We start from the raw sequence: 22,764 nt of genomic DNA on the forward strand, positions 1-22,764 counted from the left end.
TTATTGGTTTGTGGACTAAAAAACAAACTTTTTTTTAGAAACGTGATATAAATTTATTATCTTTAGTTAAACTCTTCAATAAAACAAGGTCGTGATTACGCATTACTATAAAGCAATACTGCATCAGACTTGACACTCGGAGACGTTTCAATAGATCAGTTATATTTTTATGAAGTTTGGATATGAATTTTCTAGTATAAGTGGTCATATTTCAAAACATTAAATGCTGTCAAGGGAAGGTCTCAAGTTGCAGATCGAACTGTCGAAAGGCTTGTGCGACTTGCCTGCAGTCGTTTTACTTTATCACAGTTTGTTACGAAATCTACAGCACTGTCAAAGTCGAGAATCTTGTCTTTCAATAGTTGAAGCTCCAAAATTCCATTTTTGTGCACTTTGGTATTCTTCCTTCGGTATCTTACGGCTGTTATCATCTTGTCGAGTATGTAATGAAGCCAAAGAATGTTCGTGTAAGGCTCAAATCGTTGCCAATTATTTCTGTGAAATGTTAAAGAAAATTATTTCATGTGGAACCACCGAAAACCAATGGAAAACGACGCCTTTAATGTTCGCATCATAGAATAGCGACGGTAGCTGTACTTGATGCTTTTTTTCCAAGCCGTAATGAAAAAAAAGGAATTTAAGTTGAAACTCCAAGTTGCAAACATTAATGTCGTCGAGAAAATTTTATTAGCAGTGGTTGATTGACTTACTCCAATTTGTATCTCATAAGCCTGTAAATTTCGAACTGATATTCGCCCTGAGCCACGAACAAATCTTCGTCCATAGAGAGGTCGTTGAAAATGCTGCATCCTTGATAAGACATTCGTGATAAAGTGAAATCAATCACCGAAACTTTAACACCTTTGCTTGATACACTAAACGGTTTATTGTCAAGTTTGAAATCAATTTGGGGTTCGTCGGTTCGTGATATTAGCAAATTTCCCCAGTGAAGATCACGATGCTCGAACTCTAGAGTCTCCTCAGCAACAGCGAGTGCCAAAGCGGTCTAAAAGTTACAAATAAAATGATTGATGAGTAAAACTTTTCAGCGATTCGAAATTCCATAATCAGGAAGAATTGTTTCGTTATTCTACGAACCAAATATGACATTCAATTTTGTAAATTTTCTTTTGATCCCTCGTATGGATCACCGAAAAGTTTTGTTTTTTTTTCATAGGACCTTAAGGACATTTTTTCGTTGCACATTGAAAATGAATGGGAATTTAATACGTCTATTATTACGTTTATATTTACCTGAATAAAAAGAGCACACGCCTCTGTTGAATTTTGAAAGACGTAAGCTTCGAGATCTTCACCACCGTGGCCCAACTCCAGAACTATGTACAGTTGATTTTCTTCGAAAATTGATGGACAATCATTTTCAGAATTGATCTCTTCGTCGAAAGTTTTCCACAAGTCGATAAGGGTCTTCGGATATTTTCCCTTAACGCATCTTATTTTCTTTACTTCAACGAAACAGTTTGTATTGGATTTGTTAGCAAACCTCAGATTGTGAAGTTCTCTGAAGAAAAAAAAACGATTTTTAATATTGTTGCTTATACTCTAATGAATAGAACGAAAACGTTTTAGATTTTCAGAAATCGAATTTCATTACTTGGCGATAACAATTTCCGAAAGAATTTCATCAAACTTTTTTTGTCGTTCACTGTTTATTATCATGTCACCCTCGATAGGAATAATTTTTATGACGTTCTTTTCTCCATCTTTGCTGTACAGGAACACCTCGCCGTAAACCCCTTCACCAATTTTTCGGCAGTTTTCAAGGAACCTGGTGACGAATGAAATATATTGAACTGTGTAAACGAAGAAAAAATAAATGATACAATCGTGATTCAAATACTGACGACTGTGGATAACATTCTTCAAAAGGCAGACTTGATTTTTGTCCACACTGGGCAAGAACAACGTCTCGAGGTTTTGTGCTGCAGAGAGTTTTTGGAATGACATCAAGATTTATTCGTTTATCTGTAATTATTAAGTTGTAAAATAATAAGCAAAACGTTTCTTTCTTAGTTTCATCCCTAAAAAATGTAAAAAATTAACTGAACTTTTTGCTCACCTATCAACGAACTCCTCTGCGTTGTCGTTTGTTTATTTTCAACCGGGTTGATGCCGTATGCTTCGAGGAACGAAGTGTCTTTAATGTGGTCAAAACTCTTACAGTCGGGCACGACGCGGATCGAAACGCGACGGATAAACCGTCCAGGGCTCGAGATACCGAATAAGCGGCTTGTGTCGGGTTGACTGGACCCTGGGATCCATGCTGTGCTATTCCGTAATCCGGTAAACAAGGGTAATTCCTTGCTGTCCTCATTTTTCTTGATGCAACTTTGAATAAGTCCTGAAACGATAAAAATTCGCATAAGTAAACAAATAAGGGAAAAGAATTGGAAAACAAAATTATCAGTTTTCCTAGACTGAAACACGCCTCACCCATTTACCAACAAGATTCCATATAAATTTAGTTGAGTTTTCAGAATTTTATTTTATCCATTTCAAATCATTTTTATTTGACACAATTTATTCACAATTTCACAAAACCGAACGAATATGAAATATAAAAAAATATGTAAAAATAAATAATTGAAACGAGCAATGGTACGAATGAACGATTCGTAAAAAAAATGATTGGAATAATTTTAAAACCGGTATTGGGGTTAAGTTTCAAGCACGAAAAATTTTGTTTAATTACACGTCATTAAAATCCATTCTACTGTCTTTGTGTTATCAACGCCAACGCGTCACATTCCAAACTTAAGTCGCAAAATGACAGATCTCTATTTTTTCAACTCCTAGTGTGCTTTGACTCGTCCCACCGCAATTCTATTTTCAAAATTCAGTAAAGCTTTTTACAAACTTTACAATTCGAAATTTTTTTATAACTTTGATATTTTTTATAAATTTCAGAAAATGTCCGGTGAATTTTTTGTCCCAAAACTTTTTTAAGGAATTATAGATTCTTGCACTACCCATTCTTCACTTTTTTATCATTCTGAAATGGAAAAATCTAGAAAATTTCTTGTAACTTTTGGAGTACGGATTATTGAGTTACAAAATTCTGAAAATTTCGATCCATCGCACGATAATTTATATTAATTTATTGAAAATGTACATATTTCAAATATTGTGTACCTTGTTGTTGCATTTCCAAAATATTTTGAACGCTCTGTCTCCATTTTTTGCCTTTCCCGACAGCAAGAAATTCCAGATCATCTTGACTGTGAACGTGATTCAAAATCGACAAGGATCTTGCCCATGATTTGCTAGGTTTCAGATAAACGACTTTGTCTTCTTTTAAGGATCCATCCTGGTGATTCAGTGCAAGCGACATATTGTAGGATTCATTAGTTTGGTGTGAGATTTCATGGAGCGTTTGTGAATTTTCGCTTCTCACACTGACTGTCGTTGCTTGCGAAAGTTTTTCTCGAATGTTGTGTACTTTTGGCGCACTCACGACTTCTTCAATTACAGATTCCTCTGTCGGATTATTTTCGATCTTTATCTCCGATATCGCGCTCAAATTCAAGTTCCAATTGCAATATTTATTTCGTCTTCTTGTAATTCTGGAAGAATCATTCAATCGAGATAGTAAAACGACCGGCTGCATTGATGCTTCGTCGTTGAGCGACGTATTATTTTCACTCGTTTTTTGTACGCCTTCATCTCCACTTCGATCTTTCGATTCCAGAGCTTCTGTTTTTTCTTCCTCTCTTGATAATTCCTTAGAATTATCTTCATTCCTCTCCTTTGATGAAGCATTCGTCGGACTCTGCACGGAAAGTTCTTGATTCGAAATCGACAGCCTCGAGGAAACGTTTGAATTTTCGCCAGGAGTTTCGCGTCCCAATGATTTTTCAGTCTCATTTTCGCTGCTGTAGTCGATCGTCAAACTTTCCATTTCAAAGGGTGATTCATCCAAGTCATTCAGTGGTTCAGGTTTCGATTTTTCGGACGGCGCTTCGCTGACAATTGTCAAGTCCGCGATGCTATCGCTAACCACTGAATTTTCTGGCTTCTCAACTCGAGCCGAAGATTCCATCGATCCCGCTACTTTTTCTTCGAGAGAGTTACGAGGGTTCTGCATTTTGCTGATTTTGCTTCTCGTCAAACGAGGCAGCAGAACGACTGCTTGAAGAGCTCGATGATCTTTTTGTTGATCCTTGTGACTCATTTTTTCCGAAGTATTTGTCGTTTCTGCTACAGAAAGTTGAGAAACTTCGGTGAAGGATTCGTTATCATATGATACAGTTTGGCCGTTTGGAGTTTCGTTGGCCTCTATGAACTCTGTCATGTCAGCACAGGAACTATTTTCCCCGGAGCTTAACTGTTCAAAATTTTTGTGGGTTCCAGAGAGGCTTTTATCGCTTGAGGTATTCAATGATCCTGAAATCGTCGTCCAATCGTCGTCGCTATCTTGAGATTTATCACCAAGGCTTGGTTCCTTCGAAGTATTTGCTTGTTCGTCAATACAATCCATGGAAGGATCGTTGGTTGAGGTTCTTATGCTATTCTCGTTGCGAACTGATGATGTGCGAGAAGAAACATTGCTCGAAAAACAGAAAGATTCATCGGTTTTGTCGGAAACGAGATGTTTCATTGCAAATGATATCGATGGGCTGTCTAGACCAATTCTAGAGGAACTGCCGGATTTCAATGCAACAGCTTCTGAAACTTCCGTATCATTGAACATCACTGTCGAAGGGTCAGGATCAGGTGTCGCACTCAAAATTATAGGACGACGGTTGCCCAATACCGAATTGCTACCTTTGTTCGATGTTATGGCCAGAGGACTTGCAGATTTAGTCAAAGGCGAATCAGCCATTTTAACATTAGATTTTGGGGCTGAACCTCGAGCCTCCCAGTCAGAAGGCTCTTCTGAATCCTCGTTCAAGCTGCTTTTAATCGGTGATAAACGCAGCGACGATTTACCCGCTGGCATCCTAGGAACGATCGGTGTACTACTGGAAAAATGACTCACCACTTTTTTGGGAACGCTCAATCTCGATAAGGATACAACAGGTTTTTTGAAAAGTTTCGTTCTTTTGCTCTTCCGGACACCAAGAGATTCCATGTTTTCTGAAGATACATCGAAGTCGACTGAATCTATACTCTCCGAGGTCGGTTGCAACAATACAATTGAATTATTTTCTTTTTTATTTTCTCCTTGATTCTTTCCCACTTCGAGGGAATTATAATCGTCCAACGTTCCCTGAATACTTATCGAATCAACCGAATTCTCCTTATCCGTAGAATCCTCCTTTAGTGATTGCGCAGCAGGTTTTTTAACAACTTTCATTTTTCGTTTCCGCTTTTTTTTTTTTGGTTCAGAAGTCTCCGAGGTTGTCCCAGAATGGATGGAATTGACCAGTTTCTTGTTGATCATCAACGCTTCATCCGTTACAACTAACTTTTTTTTTTTAGCAACTTTCGTTACTCGTTCCTCTTCTTTACTTTCCTGAAGCTCAGATAGATTCGAAGGCTCTCCAAAATCACTTGGATCCACTGATTGCTCGTTATAATTCAAAGGCTCACTCAGCAACGACTCAACAGAGCTTTCCAAATGCTTTGTGTGTGTTTCTTTTACAGTGTCTATACTAAAATTCACGGAATCTACAGATCCCTGGTTGTCAGCATGCAACTCTTTCGAGAGCAATACAGCAAGTTCTTTTGACAATTTTATGTTTCGTTTCTGGGAGTTTTTTGACGATTCAGAATTATCGACATCTTGACTGCCTCCAGAGATATTATTATCTGAGCAGATTTTTTTCGTCTGATCATTCTTTTGGCTATGAGAATTTGATGAATTGTCAAAAGGCAAATCCAAACGTTCAAGATTAACGAAGCATCTTTTGAAGGATTTCGTATGCTTCGGTATTTTATGAGGTTTTATCGAAACGTGGACGGAAGTTGTGGCATCATTGACAATATTTGATTTCGTAAATGATCTTTTTTTACGAACATCTTCTTTTGTTTCCTCATTATTTTGAGTTTCAAACAACTCTATATTGGGCTCCATATTTTCGTCTTTGAACTTGGTTTTTTGTTTTGCTCTCACTCGTGGTCTTACAGTTTTGGTCACGCCTCCTGATGATACGTTAGTTTTTGCTGGACCAAGTTGTTGTCGCTTATTGTTACGAAGTTTCTTCATTCTTTTGCCTTGAGATTGTGCCATAAGATCTGAAAGCGGTTCTTTAAGAAGAGGATCGTCACTGACATTGGATAAACTAGATTTTGTCGATACCGCATCATCACTGCTGTCCTTATAATCATCATCTGGTGTAATATCTTGAGGGACTGGATGCTCTCTACAAAACACAAAATTTCATGCAAAAAAGGAAATATGTTTTACCGAGATAAAGGCTGCAAAAAAATGAACTTACATTATATCCTTGGCTAGTCGATCGAAAGTTGTTTCAAACGGGTCATAATCAAGACTCGCATCGGTGTTGGAGTTCAACTCATCTGTCAATTTTTTATTTGCGGGAACTGGTGGTATTTCCTCACGAAAAATTGTATTCATACTGCTTGCAGGATGAGAAGGGAAGTTGCCCCTTTTTTTCTCGTACGTTCGTATTGGTTTTCGTAACATCGTTATGTATGTGCTATCCAAAGAACAAAAAATTCAATTTTTTTTGTTAGAGAATTAATAAATGAAAAGTAGTCTGAAAGGAGTTTTCTTGAAAAAGTTAGGAATTTGTAAACAGAGGAGTGAAAAAAGACAAATATACTGTAGAGAAGTATGACAAAACTTCTTGTCTTTGAAACACCAAAAACTTTTCAAGCATGGAAATACTAATTTTTTAATTGCCCAGCGTTGCAAAATGAAATGTGAGAAATGACATTAAAAAAAAATGTCGAAATTCACAAAGTTGTCGGTTATATTAAACTCGATTATATAAAACCAATCACACTAATGCTTTTACAGTTTTATCTCCTTAATGTGACTGGCGATGATATACGAATATTTAAGTACCGGCAAAGTTTGCGTTAAATTCAACCATGCGCAGATTATTCTCACAGTCGTAGCAAACCACAACAAAAACAGCGTCCCGCCATTTTAATGCGCATTTATAGTATCGGTTGGTATCGGCGTAGTATGGTGGCACAGCGCACATAGAGATAGATCAGCCGCCTATTGGCCCAATCATTTGGGAGATATAAGCGAAGTTTGACTCCCAGCCACCAGAAGCGTTATACGAGCTTGCGTTGCTTGCGTGTGTGTTGCATGGATGGAAAGGTGGGTGATGGGTGGGTGTGTGTAGTGTGGGGGGTTAGGTTAAACTATATACTATCATACTATAGTTGGTGAATAAAAAACGTCACGACGAGCAGCATAAGGATTTGTTAATCCTGCAATAAACAATTTATATGTGTGTTTTTTTTATCGTCATTGTACGAGAAATAGTAAATAGGTAGTTTAAATATCAAGGAGTCAACGTTACGCCAAGCTAGGGTCTTTATAACGAAACCCAGGATGGCTAACCCTCTTGCAAACGTTCCTGTTTCGGAGATTCTCAAGAAAAAAAGTACTTTTGAGGATGAACCGAGGAAAAAGAGCAGGGAAGATTGGCGGAAAGCTAAAGAGCTCGAGGAGGCGAGAAAAGCTGGTACAGCTCCAGCTGCTGTGGATGAAGAAGGAAAAGACATTAATCCCCACATTCCGCAATACATAAGTACCACACCATGGTACTTTGGAGCATCGGTGGGTGAAATAATACATTTTTTTGAAAACTTTGCCATGAATATACTAAATAAATATAAACTTTTATTACTATTATTAAAATCTTCAAAAAAATTTCTCCAAAATCATTTCTTACATTGGTGCTAAGCTTCTGGGAAATGAAAGTTTGAATCTGTTAACAAAATTTGATAATTCCAAAAAAATAAGATTTTCATTGGATACAGAATATCTTCTAAGTTCTCTACTTCATGAACTATTCTTGTCATAAAAGTATCAAAGCAAAGTCCATGCTGGTCTATTTGATTTCTTGATCAACGAATAAAAACGTTGTGTTATATATATTTCTACAGGGCCCAACACTGAAGCATCAGCGACCACAGCCAGAAAAGCAACGCGAGTTTAGTCGATTGGATGAATGGTACAAGCGAGGAGTGGATCCGTCTCGTACGGCAAAGAAATATCGCCCAGGAGCTTGTGAAAATTGTGGAGCAATAACTCACAAGAGGAAAGACTGCATGGAGAGACCGAGAAAAGTCGGAGCACGTTTCACAAACACAAACATTGCTCCTGACGAATATATACAGCCTGATTTGTCAATCGATTACGATGGCAAAAGGGACAGGTGGGCTGGTTATGATCCATCTGAACACAGAGCCATAGTCGAAGAATACCAAAAAATAGAAGAAGCTAAGAGACAAATGAGAGCGGACAAACTGAATGCCGAAGAGAACGATGAACAAGACTCCGATAAAGATGAGGATAAATACGTCGACGAAGTTGACATGCCTGGTACTAAAGTTGATTCAAAACAGCGTATCACCGTCAGAAATTTGCGAATCCGTGAAGATACCGCAAAGTATTTGAGGAATTTAGATCCGAACTCGGCGTATTATGATCCTAAAACGAGATCTATGCGTGACAATCCTTATGTCGGAACTGAAAGAGAGTAAGTAGATCAAAATTGTGAAAATAATAGCTTTGAGGACTTGAAATCATTTCAACAAAATATTCACAACTCTTAAAAGTTAGCTCGAAAAACTTGTAATCCTGGAATCTAGTCCATGGAGTCACTTCCACTGCCAATTCACGAATCCTAGTTGAATTCAGTATTTTTTTTTCTGATTGAAAGTAATAAAAATATTGTCGTCATAATAATTTCGTGAAGAAATCGACTCCATATTCTCTTGCCATACCGCAGAATTAATAAACTTGTTTTTCTTTTTATTAACAGAGTCGATTACAAGGGTGAAAATTTCGTACGATTTTCCGGCGATACCCAAGAACACGCAACTGCTCAACTATTCGCTTGGGATGCTCATGAGAAAGGTGTCGACGTTCATTTGCTCGCGGAGCCTACGAAACTCGAATTACTCAAACAAGCCTACGACTCGAAACGAGACGAACTCAAGGACAAAGTTCGAAGCAGCGTTATCGATCGTTATGGAGGTGAGCAGCACCTTCAAACACCGGATCCTTCGCTTTTGCTGGCTCAGACTGAAAATTACGTCGAATACTCGAGATGCGGAAAGGTGTGTAAGGGAACCGGTTCGCGGTGTCTAAAACATCCCGTCAACGTCAAACCTGCGAAACATTAATCCTCACGTCCAGTCAAATTATTCCTACCTCATAAAAACTATCGTTTCAGATTTGTATTTTAATTAGAGTCATAAAAAAACAATCAATGAAACGATTGCGTTGTTCGTGAATTTATAATTCGATAAATGGACTCCACAAACTAAAATCATTTTTCCAAGGTTTTTCAAATTTTTACAAGTTTTTCTATTCGATCTGATTGCGTGTGTAAAAAATGTTGACGAATTATTTGTTTGCAGATAATCAAGGGACAGGAGCGTCAAGTAATCAGATCGAAATACGAGGAGGACGTTATTCTGAACAACCACACGTCGGTGTGGGGTTCGTACTGGGAATCATTCCAATGGGGATATCGGTGTTGTCACTCGTTCGTGAAAAATTCGTACTGTACGGGCGAAGCGGGAAAGCGGGCGCTGGAGGCATCGGCAGCCTCGACGTCGGGCGTCCCAGGCTCCGGCGAAGCAGCAGCATCGAGTTCGAAAACACGATCGGTCTCACCAGCAAAGTCTCACGCGGAAGAATCGTCGATGTTCAGAGCTGATGGAAACGATGACGAAAGAGGAAGGACGATCTCGAGTCACGAATCCGCGAGCGATTCGTCGTCGGAAGACGAGCGGGAAACGAAATCAAAAACCGAAAGAAAATCAAGTTCGAGGAAGAAGAAACGACGTAAGCAAAAGGAAAAACGACGCGACAGGAGAAAGAGTGCTGCCAAAAAAGACGAGGAAGAGGATAAATTGAAAAAAGCTCTGGAGAAGGAGGCGGAGAACCAGAGAGAGGCAGAAAGGATTTTAAAACTGGACGAAAGAAAGCGCCCTTACAACAGCATGTATCATGCGAAAGAACCGTCCGCTGAGGAAATTGAGGCTTATCAAATGAAACGACCACGAGAGGAAGATCCGATGATGAGCTTTTTGGGAAAATGAAATATTTCTCAGTCTCCGTTGTCTGTTATTTAAAATCCGATATTTTCAATTCAATAAAATCTTATGTACATAATATTTCATGAAATTATTATAATTCTTATTATTATCATTAGTATTGTCACGACTAAGAAACTCGAAAAACGACCTTTCGAAGGCTCTACTGAATTTCTCTAATCAACGCGAAAGACCAACTCTCGGGTGCTAAGAAGAATTTTTATTGACTGAAATTCAAAATTCATCATGGAATCAGTAATTGAATAAGCGTGTAAAAAAGTTCGTTTTACAGAGTGATAATAAAATAGTTATATAGAGAAATTTTTTTGTCAAAAAACTACATATTTTGAAGACGACAATTTCCAGGTATTATGCAAAGACGCTTGGAGGGTGCACAAATGTCCACGGCCCGACAGTCGGTCGAAGTTCCCTTGAAAAATGACCAAACACAACAAAATAAGACCGAAAGTTTCTTCTGAATTTATATCCTTATAACGTAAAATCTTGATCAGCAGATGCGAAAAAAATGTTACTGTTTTAATCTCCTTTTGTCCATCCTATCCCTGCCACTTGAAAATGCCTGTACACTTCCAGAGTTGAATATACATTTATGTATAAAAACGTAAATGAAAAATCTTTGTTGGGGAATTATCACTTCTAACTTTGTTTCTTATAATGTATATTTATATGTATTTATGCACTTCTTGGCCGAATCCAATCGTAGGGTCGTAGGTTTGGCCGATAAAGAATAACCTAGTTGAGCCTAGGAGGAACGAGTTTTTCCTGAAATCGCATTAGGCTGAGATCCTATCTATCTTTTGTGTATTTATAAACGCATGCGCATGCGCCTTTTCGCGTTTAAACATCACGTGATCCATCCCGTTTCCTTTTCGTTCGCACACATGTATAAAATTCTTGGAATTCCTCGAGTGTGGTACATCGTTTTTCACAAAACGGCGTCCAGTTGGTATCGGAGTTGATGCATCGGTACTCGCGCCTCTGTCGCTCAGTTGTGTGAGCCCCGTGAACCTGTCGTGAGGACGTCACGATCGCGTTCACGGAGCGCGAATCGCGAGTCTATCCTTTTCATATATAAAATCGGCAATCTAATACACCGGTAATAAATCGGGAATTTTAACACGGATTGCGAAACTACGAACCGGCAGATTATACTCCAGTTGGAAAAAAACATCAATGTCAAACCGGGAATAAACATCGAAAAAGAATTATCACTCGCGAGCTTTTTGCCTTTGATTGTAATAATGACTTAATTTAAAAAAAAAAAATTGCAATTGACCAAAAAAATGTATTCTTGCATGAGTTTGGGAAAACAATATCTGTGAAAAATCATTCAAAATTTTAAAGTTCAAACATGATTCGTTGCTGAGTTATCCGTAACCGAACTGACAGAGTCGCAAAGTTACAGATTATATTCTCGCCGAACTACAGGACGCGCTTTCGTTTTTCGTTCTCCCCCCCCCCCCCCCCCCCTCTACTTATTCTCGCGAAGTACGAGAACGGCAGCTTACTCGCTCTGGATAAAGTTTAATCGTTTTCCCTCTCATCATCACATTATGCGATCATATCATCCGTGTTAAAAATCGAGAATTTACGTAAGGCCTTGAAATACTCTCATTCTATAGATATTTTTTTCAATCCTCATTCGTTTTTTTTCAGTAGTTCGTAATGTGTGCGAGTATTATACGTACCGATGCGCGGACACGTATTGTTTAATGTGAGCTTTTGCTTGCACCCTCCGTAGTTTAGTTTATAATTACTACCTTGGTACAGGAAAGCGTAAGCGTGAACGCCACCTACATTCAAATAATGCAGGACACTTTTTCCATGGATAATCCCTGGACGAGCTCAACTACAAAATTAGAATCATCTCCACTAAATATCAATACTCGTTCTTATCAATTAATTAGTCATTCTCAATTGGCCAACTGCAACGCTTCGTCTTTGCAAGTTCGATCTGATAAATAATTAGAAAAATTGGAGATCAGCTTCGAAAGCGGCGAACACATCAGCAGGCCCGATAGGGCGCGTTAAGAAATTCTTCAGGTGCGTATACACATATATTTCTTACGCTTTGTATATTATATGCTTTGCTATAAAAAGTACACGCACTTAAGGTGCATACACAAGAGGAGAAAAAGGAGGGAAAAAAATTAAGAAATGCGGAATTGAACTGCACGAAGCAGGAATACGGAACACAAACATACGAATCGAAAAATAGCATTCCGGTATGAACAAGTGAAAAAAAATGATTCCGGCGATTCCGGCTAATGTAGTGAAAACCATGTACCGATATTTGTTTCATATTTCATTCAACGCGGCATAATAATATATAAAGTGTAACTACGTAATAATAAGTACATATTAGGAAAAATAAACAATTCTAAACTCATGATTTATATGTGCAATAGTAATTATGTACTTTAGTTTGGCAAATGGCTATTTTTGAAAAGAGGTTTCGAAGATTTTGTCTCGATAACAGCATTGAGTTTTTCCTCTACTAATATAAAAACTTTGAAGTTCTTTGATTTAAAACTATTTACCTCCAAATTGAAGGCTCATTTCCTTTGGCATGTTACGATTAAATACAAATTCATTAGCACAACGCACACAGTGGACTTTGCAGAAACGTACCAAATGGCGGAGCTGTATTTCACGTTCCTTATTCATTTTCGCGTATATGTACTTCTCATGTCCTGTTACTTGTGAGAGCACCTTACGAAAAAAGTCTCCTCTTCGCACGAGGAAACGCAAACGGTTTATGAAGCACAGTGGACATATTAATTAACATCGTTTTATATTCATAATAAATATATGCGAAAGTTATTTCGGTTGTAAGGATTTCTCATCCGTTCGTTTTTATTTGTACCTCGATCGGCGAGAAAATTCTTCGAGATTTGATCAACGAAGTGCACTCTCGTATGGCGCATCAGATTATTTCGTCGTTGTACATCGCGGTAAATAGAATATATGTGTGTATATGTGATCTTTGGAATGGATTTTTTATTCTGATTTCAATAACTGCGGCTTGTTACCAATTTTTTGTCTGCAACAGTTATCCTTGCAAATCTAGAAAACGTTTCGTCTAGTTCGAGATCACGAAAGTTGTGGTTATGTTTTGTTTATGACGAATACGCGACTAAATTGTGGCGCGAAATCTCCGACTTTCTCTTCGTTAAACATAACCTTCGTTATCTTCCATTAGGACTTGGAACAGCAATAAATTTTGATCCTGCAAAAATGTCGCTTTGGGCCAAAGCTCAACAATTGCCTCAAGAGGCTTTGCAACAAGTACGTTCCGTTTATGGAGAACACTTTCCAATCGAAGTTCGACACTTTTTGTCATCATGGATAGAGGAAAAAATGTGGTATGTGGTGTTCCACTGTCACCGACCTTGAATCATTTTTATTTCATGGCAATTAAATATCACGTCTCTGTTCCCAGGACTGACATTGAACCAGATAATCCTCAGTATGAACAATACATAATGAATCTTGTTCTGGCGCTAATTCAAGAACTTGAAACAAAAGCAGCCTCACTCAACACTGAAGACTTGTTCCTCACTAAACTCAAACTTATTGAAGCAGCTAAAACTTTCAGGGTAATTATTGTAAAATAATTGGATTCAGATGAAATTCTTCAAGTATTTTTATTATCAGTTACAAAAAAAATGTTGAGAGGCTCCAATTTTGTTGTTGTTCGGGTTACAGCAACGCTACAGTCAAAATCCTGGTACTTTATTCAGGATAATCAGGCATTGCCTGGGAACGGAAATGAAGCTTGTGGCACAGGTGGAAAATTTGGAAGGTGCTTTGATGAGTATGGCACACGGAAGAGTGGGTTTGATGGTGGGAGATGCAGTAGCTGAAATAGCACAACAGGTTGAAGCACTGAGGCGTCGGACACAGGAAACTAGTGAGGATTTACGAAAAATGGCACAGGAGCAAGAAGCGTTCGCCATAAGTTATCATGAGTGTACCAAACTGAATGCTCATCTGCAGCATCTCGCGACCCAGCAACAAAGTCAGCAGAGTCAAGACGCTGAGAAAAAAATCCGCAGGTATTTAGATGCTCCTTGTTAGTTTAAAATGAGATCGACAGATCGACTTACAAAGGTTTCAGGTCACAAAGTAACGCAATAAATGAATTTCAGACAAAAGGAGCAGCAAGAGCAACTTTTGAACCACAAAATAGCAAGTTTGATGCAACTGCGACTGACGTTAGCAGACAAATTAAAGGAAACCATAGCTCAACTGAATACTTTGCAATCACGAGTACTCGACGACGAGTTAATAAGATGGAAGCGAGATCAACAATTGGCGGGAAACGGAGCTCCGTTCAATAGTAATCTCGATTCGATTCAAGAGTGGTGCGAAAGTTTGGCGGAATTGATATGGTTGAATCGGCAGCAAATCAAAGAGGCGGAACATTTGAAACAAAAATTGGCATTCGATCCGCACGGTGTACCAGATATTTTGCCAAATCTTAATTTACAAATAACTCAATTGCTCAGTTCGTTGGTCACAAGTACATTTATCATCGAGAAGCAGCCACCGCAGGTTATGAAAACGAACACACGTTTTACAAGTACGGTTCGTTTGTTAGTGGGTGGAAAGTTGAACGTACACATGACTCCGCCTCAGGTAAAAGTCACGATAATAAGCGAAACGCAGGCAAATGCTTTGTTGAAGAGCGACAAAATGGCAAAGAGAGGCGAGGCGAGCGGGGAAATTCTCAACAACACAGGCACGATGGAATATCATCAAGCCACCAGACAATTGTCCGTGAGTTTTCGTAATATGCAGTTGAAGAAAATCAAACGCACAGAGAAAAAAGGCACCGAGTCCGTAATGGACGAAAAATTTTCCCTCTTCTTCCAATCGCAATTCAACGTCGGCGGAGGCGAATTAGTCTTTCAAGTGTGGACCCTGAGCTTGCCCGTCGTCGTTATAGTCCATGGAAACCAAGAGCCCCACGCCTGGGCCACCGTCACGTGGGACAACGCTTTTGCCGAACCGGGCAGAGTTCCATTCGCCGTACCTGACAAAGTACCCTGGTCTCAGGTCGCCGAAGCTCTCAATGTTAAATTCCGCTCGGCAACCGGACGCGCCCTCGTCGAAGATAACTTACGATTCCTCGCAGAAAAGGCTTTCCGTGCTGGTTGCGGTGGAAATGCTTGTCCGAGCATTGCCGGTGGAGCGACTGGCAATTCAAGCGTTGCCGCACCCAACTCCGTCGCTAATAATCCCGCTGAACAAGATTATTCCAATGTTTTGCTCAGCTGGGCACAATTCTGCAAAGAGCCATTACCCGAGAGAAATTTCACTTTTTGGGAATGGTTCTACGCCGTGATGAAACTCACTCGCGAACACCTCAAAGGACCGTGGATGGACGGCAATATATTAGGTTTCGTTCGAAAGAGACAGGCCGAAGAAATGCTCGGCACCTGCGCATTTGGCACTTTCCTCATGCGATTCTCTGACTCTGAACTCGGAGGTGTTACGATTGCCTGGGTCGGAGGTAACAATTCACTCGAGTCGCTTCTCCCACCGTTCAAAAATAATATCTCAGTAATATGAAATTGACCTTTCAGATCAAACCGAAGTCTTCATGCTTCAACCGTTCACGAGCAAAGATTTCACGATACGAAGTTTAGCCGATCGAATATCCGATCTCCAACACCTTCTCTACTTGTATCCGGATGTCTCCAAAGATCAAGCTTTCTCCAAATACTACACGCCATTTGACGGTTTGTGCATTTTCACTCAATCCACCTACGAACGAAATGAAATTCCTATAAATGATCCACAGTGACGCATAATCATAGAGTATGACTATATTCATTCAATGATCCCCAGAATTTCAGTGATCATATTAATTCAAATTTCTGACCATCGATATAAAATCGGCTTGCAATAACTAATACAGAGTTTGAACGACTAAGAACAATCAACGTTCAGTTCATTAATTTGTGATTTTTATGAAGAGCTCGTGCATGTTCTGCTTTCTGTATGTTGATACTGTGCTATTTTATGGTTCGCGATGGCACGAATGTAGAAAGATGCATTTGTTTCCTGTGAATTCAGATTAAGGAGGGTGGATCGCGACGATACAATGCTGCCATGCTAAACCATGTTAAAAATATTAAGAATTTCAAAATGACAAGAATTTAATAAAATTTGGTAAATGTATTCTTTAAAAATATATAAGACAATATACATTTTTTTAGATTTTTCTACCACATAGCTCTGGAGTAATTGAACACTAAAATTCACGTGTATAAGCATAGAGTTTACATATATACAGTTATATCTCGTGGATAAGAATTTCGACTTAACGCTCAATTATTCGATAACCATGTGGTAAAAAAATTGTATTTGTATACTTGATGCCAAAGAATGTTATCACCAAATTTTATAAAATTTTGATTATTTTAATTTCGTGATCCACCCTCCTTAAATAATTCTTCGGCAGATCATTCTGGAACGGTGTACTCGAGCCATTTTCTCGGTTGTCTAAACATTAGAAAAATATCTAAAAAACAGTTTTTAGTTCTTTCGGCAAAGTTTTAAATTCCGAGAAAAATACGTTTTTTTCTGTTGAAAGAAGAACAACGCGAATCTTTATTATTTTTGGAAAACTCAACTGTATCGGAGAGAAACTTGCTGCAAATTTTAAGCGATCGCGACATTGAATGATCGCTTCAATGTTTTATGTTGACTGAATTCAATAAATAATATATTCATTACAGAGCGACAGCCAATGTCGAATAATGGATACGTGAAACCACTGCTCGTGACTCACGTTCCTGGATGGGGTGGCGGAAGCGTTGGTGGTCAAACTCCGTCGCACTCTTCGGTAGTCGGTATAGGAAGAAGCAGCCAGGGTGGCCAAGGTGGAAGTTACCCGGCAACTCCGTCCACGATGTTTCAAGCTCACAGTCCCGACCCTTCGGTAACTCGGGACACGCCCTCGGTCGCTTCAAGGTCAGTCTCTTGGATGTAATCAGGAATGAGCTAAGCTTCGATAGATCGACAAGAAAGAATTGAGAAAAGCGTCGAGAGACAAGGAAAGCTCCCTTGAATTTTTGTCTCAGCATTCGTTTGAAAAATAATGAGGAACATTAAACGGCCATCAGTATTCTCTTTTACGTTATTACGTATCTTTTACCCATAAGGAAATCGTCGTCTTCGTCAGGATTTTCTTTTTGTATGTTTCGAACGACAGAGGCGATTTATTTTTTTATCGCGTTTATCGGCGTTTTATACACTTTTTCATACATTGCTTTATTGAATGGAAGAATAATCCGTTTTGGACGCGCGAATCGGTATTTGTTTATTATTTAATCGTGCACCATTAACGATACTTTTATTTTTTGTTTATACAAATATTTACAAATACACATATGTATATTTACATGTTTACATAATTATATAATAAGATAAGTGTACTTTGGTCGCTCGAAGAGTGTTTGAACGCTTGCGAAATAAAATCGAGAATATGCTGTCGTTAACATTAATCAAAGGTCGCTGTATACGACCATAAATTTGTTCACGTCAATTTTCGAAGATGCCCAATAATTTCGCGCTCTCTTCGAACTTCGTATTTCGTTCATTCGATCTAATTTTTTTTTACTGCTGATTCCATCCAAATTGATTTTTGTAAAAGAATTTGTGCAATTGTTACAGAGTGCATGTGATAAGTAGATTCAAATGAAATGACGTGACTCGGAAAAAGAAAATTCGTTCTTCCATCGAAGAAAAAGGTTGATGTTTTTGCTGAATCAAATTTTCGGCAAGGTGCGCTTGCTTTTTGTGATCTCGATTTTTCTCAACGCTGTAGTTTTCCACGAGTCATTGAATCGCTCACAAATAAATGCACACAATCGATTCTGTCCAAGTGTTTTTTCAAATTTTTTGCTACTCACCTTTTACAATATTTATTCCTGTTCATTCGTCAAGTCATAAAATATTTCTTTGTCATTGGAATTCGATATTCCCACATATTTTGAAAAATAATTATATCGTTACGAGAATTTAACGATGACAATTGTGCCCAAATTTGTTGAATAATCCTTTGGAATGTCTACAGAGGTGCCTCCGAAAATTGATTTTGGCCTAAAAATCGAAATTTTTCTACTCGAAGAGGAGAAACGTACTCTTAAACTCGAATGTTTGATGATTAAACGATTAAAAAAGTGGAGACGACGAAAAAAGGCATTATAAAGTATACGATGTACGAATGTTTCGATGAGCAGAGAACAGGAATGAAAGGGAGAAAAAGAGACAGAGAGAGAGAGAGAGAGAGCAAGCAAGCCGGTACAACCAGAAGGAAACGCAGTAAAGTTGTCGAGCTTCTTGAATTTGTAATACAAAACGCAACTCCAATCAATCGATTTGAATCCTAATTAATAACTGGCAATCACTGATCGATTCTCAACGAGAAACGAGAGATGGCTATGTACATACGTAAACACCCATAGAATTTCCGATAAGTTCACATGTATATATGTCGAAAACAGAAAAAAAGAGAGAGTCCAATCTCGATAATGTTCACTGGTCTGACGTAAGAAAATGTGCTAACGGTACAAAGGCTCGGGACACGTTAATTGATTGCCTGAAAAGTGGGGGTTGAAAAAATGGTTAATTATCACTATCGGACACTTTGGCGCTTCGTTGTATCGGCTGTTGTTCGGTCATTCGTCTTTTTCACCTTTCGATTTATCTCTTATCGTCACACACATTATCCATGTCTCGTTCTCGTCTCCATTGTAAATTAATGATTACTTTTGTAAATATGATTCTTTTCAAATGATGATTTTCATGAGTTATTCTAATTTTGTGGTTTATTTAACGCTCACGAGTGGCTACTGATAATTATTTTTTTAAATTATTTTTCTTATTTTGTTAGACCTCTTGATTGTCTGTTGCTTTGAGGATTGCCAGTGATTGGGGTTGTGTTTTGTTTTGTGGTAGCTACGCTCCGGGTCTCGGTCAAGGCACAGGAGTTGGCCGTACGAATTCTGATATGGACTACGTGGAATTGATGGCACAAGGTGAACTTCCCTCGATCGATGATAATCTCAACCTGGATCAGTTCAACACTTTTCCCTTTTCCGAATTCATGCAGACATACAACACCAAACCGCAATAGGTATGTCTCTCTCTCTCTCTCTCTCTCTTTTCCTTTTTCCTTGTCCACTCTTTGTCTTTCTCTCTGTGTTATCTCTCACCATTATCTGTTAAAATTCGCGCGATAGCCTTACATACTAACAAATCTACACTTCAGTGTTCTTCATCCTAACAACTATCGATGGACAAAACCTAACACGAATTCACCGTAGACCGTTGTTATGTCTCCTGTTATTGTTGATGTTACGCTCGTTGTTAGTTAAAGTTGGATGGGACGATAGCGTGAGAAAGAAATGATGAAATACAAAAGTTTTTTAAGACCTACATCTCTCGATAGTCACGCTAAACATATAATCATCGTCGTTTTGACCAACGGAAAATATTGAAATCGATTTATACTTTTTTTTTTTCAATTTATCCTTCTGACATTGAATTGTGATAGACCTTGCTAGGCTTTGCGATCCATTCGTCATTTTTGGAGTGCAGTCTTTGCATTAGCGGTATTTTTTTAAAGTTGTTTGGGTGACTTTTCAATCCGTGTTTCTACGGGTAAATGTAGTTGACAAATGTCAAACATCGACGACTTATTTCTTTTAATTCTTAAAAATGTGCATTCCTAAAACAACGGAGTGTGGTCATCTCTGAATAACTACGTAATTTCGAAATTTTGACATTTTATTACTGCACGAGATCTCATTTTTTTACCAGAAGTCTTTTGAGCTTCTTAATTATTTTAATCATCTTTTATCACGAATTCAGATCATTTGCCTGAAAATATGGGAACACAGACGATAATAGCCACTAACAATTGAATAAAAAGCCACGAAAATATGCTCAAACTGAAACGACACTTGAGAATTGGTAAATAAAACTCATTGCACAACGGTTGGATCGAACAGCTAAATTCGCCAATCTATGCATACGAATACAACCTAAAAAAATGTCAACAGGGTTGCAAATCAGTGGACTACGTTGAGAATAATTCTCGTGTAAACTCGAAAGGAAAGAATCTTTTATGAAATCTACTGGCTTTGGAAATCTATACACGTTGATTTATTATAACAGAATAATGAAAATATTTATGCAAAATTTCTTTGTTTTATATAATTTAAGCCTAGTGGATTTGAACATGATTTATTTGTGATTTTTATTCAATATTCTCACCATTCATTGCGTGTCTCACCCGTTGGAAAAATTGATAAAAAAAAGGAAGGGGAAAACCCAAATGTCCATAGTACAAAAGCGTTGAAAGAATTCTGTCAAATTACCTGAAAATGTGTTGGTTTGTAGGGGAAAATATAACGAGCTTGTACCATTGTGAGTAGTAAATTGCCGATATTTTTTCATTGTGAAAAAAAAAACAAAAGAATTCAACGAAAGATTTATTTGGCATAACGCAGATTTTTTAAGTTTAACAAAAAAAATGTAAACTGAATGGTGCGTGATCAAAGTGGACAATTATTGACGGTGGAATGAAATTGAACATGAAATTTGAGAAAAAAAATATTACAATTTTTACTGTACGCGATCGAAAGGTAATTCAAGCAGTACAAATTGTCTCTTTGTACACAAATGGACTCAACCAAATTTTGAGAATAACTTAAGATTCGTTTTCCTTCATTAAACCCAAGTTTTGTCATAGTTGATAGATTTCCTTCCAACAATGTGTATGTGTGTCTGTGTATGTGCGCATCTCCTTGCGCGCGTGTGTATGTAAGTGGCGTATGCCCGAGGGAGTTCGACTTGTAGATAAGATCATTGCCATGTTCGGTGTATGAGAGTGAAAGAGGTGAGACGATATGAGAACGAATATGAAGTGCCTCGATTCGATATTTATAGATGTCTCTAATGTTAAAAAGGGCTGCCATAGTAGTCCGTAATCATGTGCCTTAAAATCCGATAAATGCGTGTCTTTCTTTCTCTTTCCGTCATGCATGCACAATTTGTGTGTACACGTTGGTTAGGCTCAAATCGCGCGAATTTATGGTTAATCTATCGATATACACATGGACTAATGTCTGTATCAACGAGCTCCAGAGTTTAAGCACTAAAACTACGATTCATCAATTGTGATAATTAGCAACGGTAATGGGCTCCATTAACTTGAAAATACAAAAAGGTAGATCAAAAAATCTCTGATTTTCGTTCAAACAATTGAAATTTTAAGAATTATATCTCAATAGCTATTCTTGTTCGGACCTCACGACTAATATTTTATCAAATTCAAAAAATATGAAATATTTTATAATTACTTAAAGTACAAAGCATGATGAAGAATAGAAAAAATTTATTAACCTTTAGAGGACGGGACTGGTCCCTTAGGGACCACCTGCTTGCTCGGAGACTTGTCCTGAGGTATGCATTCGACTATGTCCTGAGATATTAATCTAAAGGTTAAAAAAAGTCCCGTCATCGGTAACTTTATGACAGAAAAAACTATGACAAATTCAATTGAGCGATGATGATCCAGAGCTGATTTTTTTCTTCAACTAACGCGCAAGGTGCCCAAATCCGATTGGCGATTAATGTGTAATAATATTTGTAAAACCTATTAAGATGCAAAGCTCTGTTGCTCTCTCTTTCTATTTTCAAGGTTGCGTTTTCACGTGTGCAATTCTAAGAGAAACCACCTCGTGTTATCTCCTATTCGGACAGCTTTTTATATTATTATTATTATTATTATTATTATTATTATTATTATTATTCCGTTCCGCTTTTGCGGAACGGAATTGACATCGCGAAGAAAGATGCAGTAACGAGACGAGTGTCTCATCAATATGCTTGTCCGTATGACATCAATTTTAGATATATCTCCATACGATAAAAATATATAGATTAAAGATATGTACACTCATATAGATAGATATATATAAATATATATATATATATATTCACACACACTATACTGAATGTATCTGGGCGGCCTTCGCATGTGTGTTGATTGAATCATTAACCGAGGCGTTTTTTTTTTAGCGAGTAATCGCGTATATAACGTACGTAGCGTTATTATATTTTGCGATCCGGGAAAAAAAATATAAATATATCATTATAAATATGATAAAAAACGAAAGATCCGGCCTATAACTGCGGCTTAAGCGCCTCCGTATTGTCCATCGATGCCTTTTTTTAACGTTTTTTTCGTTTCTTCTACTTCTTTTTATAATCAAAGATTAGAGTTTATTTTGTTATTGAGGCGGTATCGTCATCGCCCGATATTGTGCAGAACGAATATAATATTATATAAAATCTAACATTGTATACTACGATAATGGATTAATTATTGTTACGCTATTAATGTATTCTAAGTGAAAAAACACGAGCACATAAAACACATGTATGTAACTACGTGCAATTAAATAAATATAAAATCTAACGAAAAAAGGTTTTTTGTTGTGTCGA

The 22,764-nt window shown here is 37.9% G+C and overlaps 3 protein-coding genes across 11 annotated transcripts; 2 read left to right on the forward strand and 1 right to left on the reverse strand.

Moving 5' to 3' along the window:
• Positions 1-28: 28 nt before the first annotated feature.
• Positions 29-12,858, reverse strand: LOC122419561 (uncharacterized). Of its 3 annotated transcripts, none has more exons than XM_043434230.1 (9): positions 12,777-12,858; positions 6,402-6,623; positions 3,154-6,326; positions 2,081-2,362; positions 1,866-1,986; positions 1,616-1,789; positions 1,255-1,522; positions 711-1,006; positions 29-495 (listed from the first exon to the last, which is right to left on the reverse strand). In XM_043434230.1, exons 2-9 carry the CDS (start codon positions 6,608-6,610, stop codon positions 243-245), a joined length of 4,776 nt encoding a protein of 1,591 aa, XP_043290165.1. In that variant the 5' UTR covers positions 6,611-6,623; positions 12,777-12,858; the 3' UTR covers positions 29-242. The 3 variants fall into 3 exon arrangements, with proteins under 3 accessions (XP_043290165.1, XP_043290164.1, XP_043290166.1); XM_043434229.1 differs by lacking the exon at positions 12,777-12,858 and adding an exon at positions 6,995-7,126; XM_043434231.1 differs by lacking the exon at positions 12,777-12,858 and adding an exon at positions 6,945-7,008.
• On the forward strand, positions 7,249-10,296 carry Slu7 (Pre-mRNA-splicing factor Slu7). The gene is made up of 4 exons (XM_043434241.1): positions 7,249-7,723; positions 8,053-8,648; positions 8,934-9,231; positions 9,535-10,296. The coding sequence occupies exons 1-4, from the start codon at positions 7,496-7,498 to the stop codon at positions 10,219-10,221; spliced, it is 1,809 nt and encodes a 602-aa protein (XP_043290176.1). The 5' UTR covers positions 7,249-7,495; the 3' UTR covers positions 10,222-10,296.
• Stat92E (Signal transducer and transcription activator Stat92E) lies at positions 11,199-22,746 on the forward strand. Of its 7 annotated transcripts, none has more exons than XM_043434238.1 (9): positions 11,199-11,332; positions 12,007-12,279; positions 13,439-13,601; positions 13,679-13,835; positions 13,945-14,294; positions 14,388-15,754; positions 15,828-15,983; positions 16,986-17,220; positions 19,210-22,746. In XM_043434238.1, the coding sequence occupies exons 3-9, from the start codon at positions 13,474-13,476 to the stop codon at positions 19,385-19,387; spliced, it is 2,571 nt and encodes an 856-aa protein (XP_043290173.1). In that variant the 5' UTR covers positions 11,199-11,332; positions 12,007-12,279; positions 13,439-13,473; the 3' UTR covers positions 19,388-22,746. The 7 variants fall into 7 exon arrangements, with proteins under 7 accessions (XP_043290173.1, XP_043290168.1, XP_043290171.1 ...); XM_043434233.1 differs by having other exon boundaries at positions 11,214-11,828; XM_043434236.1 differs by having other exon boundaries at positions 11,214-11,471.
• The last annotated feature ends 18 nt before the right edge of the window (positions 22,747-22,764 follow it).

Source organism: Venturia canescens, chromosome 1, assembly GCF_019457755.1.
Source record: "Venturia canescens isolate UGA chromosome 1, ASM1945775v1, whole genome shotgun sequence".
Taxonomy (NCBI): Eukaryota; Metazoa; Arthropoda; class Insecta; order Hymenoptera; family Ichneumonidae; genus Venturia; species Venturia canescens.

Bases quoted from the DNA above. Each gene is read 5' to 3' on its own strand.
- Stat92E (XM_043434238.1), top strand. From the start codon at position 13,474: ATGTCGCTTTGGGCCAAAGCTCAACAATTGCCTCAAGAGGCTTTGCAA. The intron at 13,836-13,944 runs GTAATTATTGTA...TTCGGGTTACAG, and splicing joins AAGCAGCTAAAACTTTCAGG to CAACGCTACAGTCAAAATCC. The intron at 14,295-14,387 runs GTATTTAGATGC...AATGAATTTCAG, and splicing joins GCTGAGAAAAAAATCCGCAG to ACAAAAGGAGCAGCAAGAGC.
- LOC122419561 (XM_043434230.1), bottom strand. From the start codon at position 6,610: ATGTTACGAAAACCAATACGAACGTACGAGAAAAAAAGGGGCAACTTC. The intron at 1,987-2,080 runs GTGAGCAAAAAG...TAATAATTACAG, and splicing joins GCAGAGGAGTTCGTTGATAG to ATAAACGAATAAATCTTGAT. The intron at 1,523-1,615 runs GTAATGAAATTC...TTTTTTCTTCAG, and splicing joins TCGGAAATTGTTATCGCCAA to AGAACTTCACAATCTGAGGT.
- Slu7 (XM_043434241.1), top strand. From the start codon at position 7,496: ATGGCTAACCCTCTTGCAAACGTTCCTGTTTCGGAGATTCTCAAGAAA. The intron at 8,649-8,933 runs GTAAGTAGATCA...TTTTATTAACAG, and splicing joins TATGTCGGAACTGAAAGAGA to AGTCGATTACAAGGGTGAAA. The intron at 9,232-9,534 runs GTGTGTAAGGGA...ATTTGTTTGCAG, and splicing joins AATACTCGAGATGCGGAAAG to ATAATCAAGGGACAGGAGCG.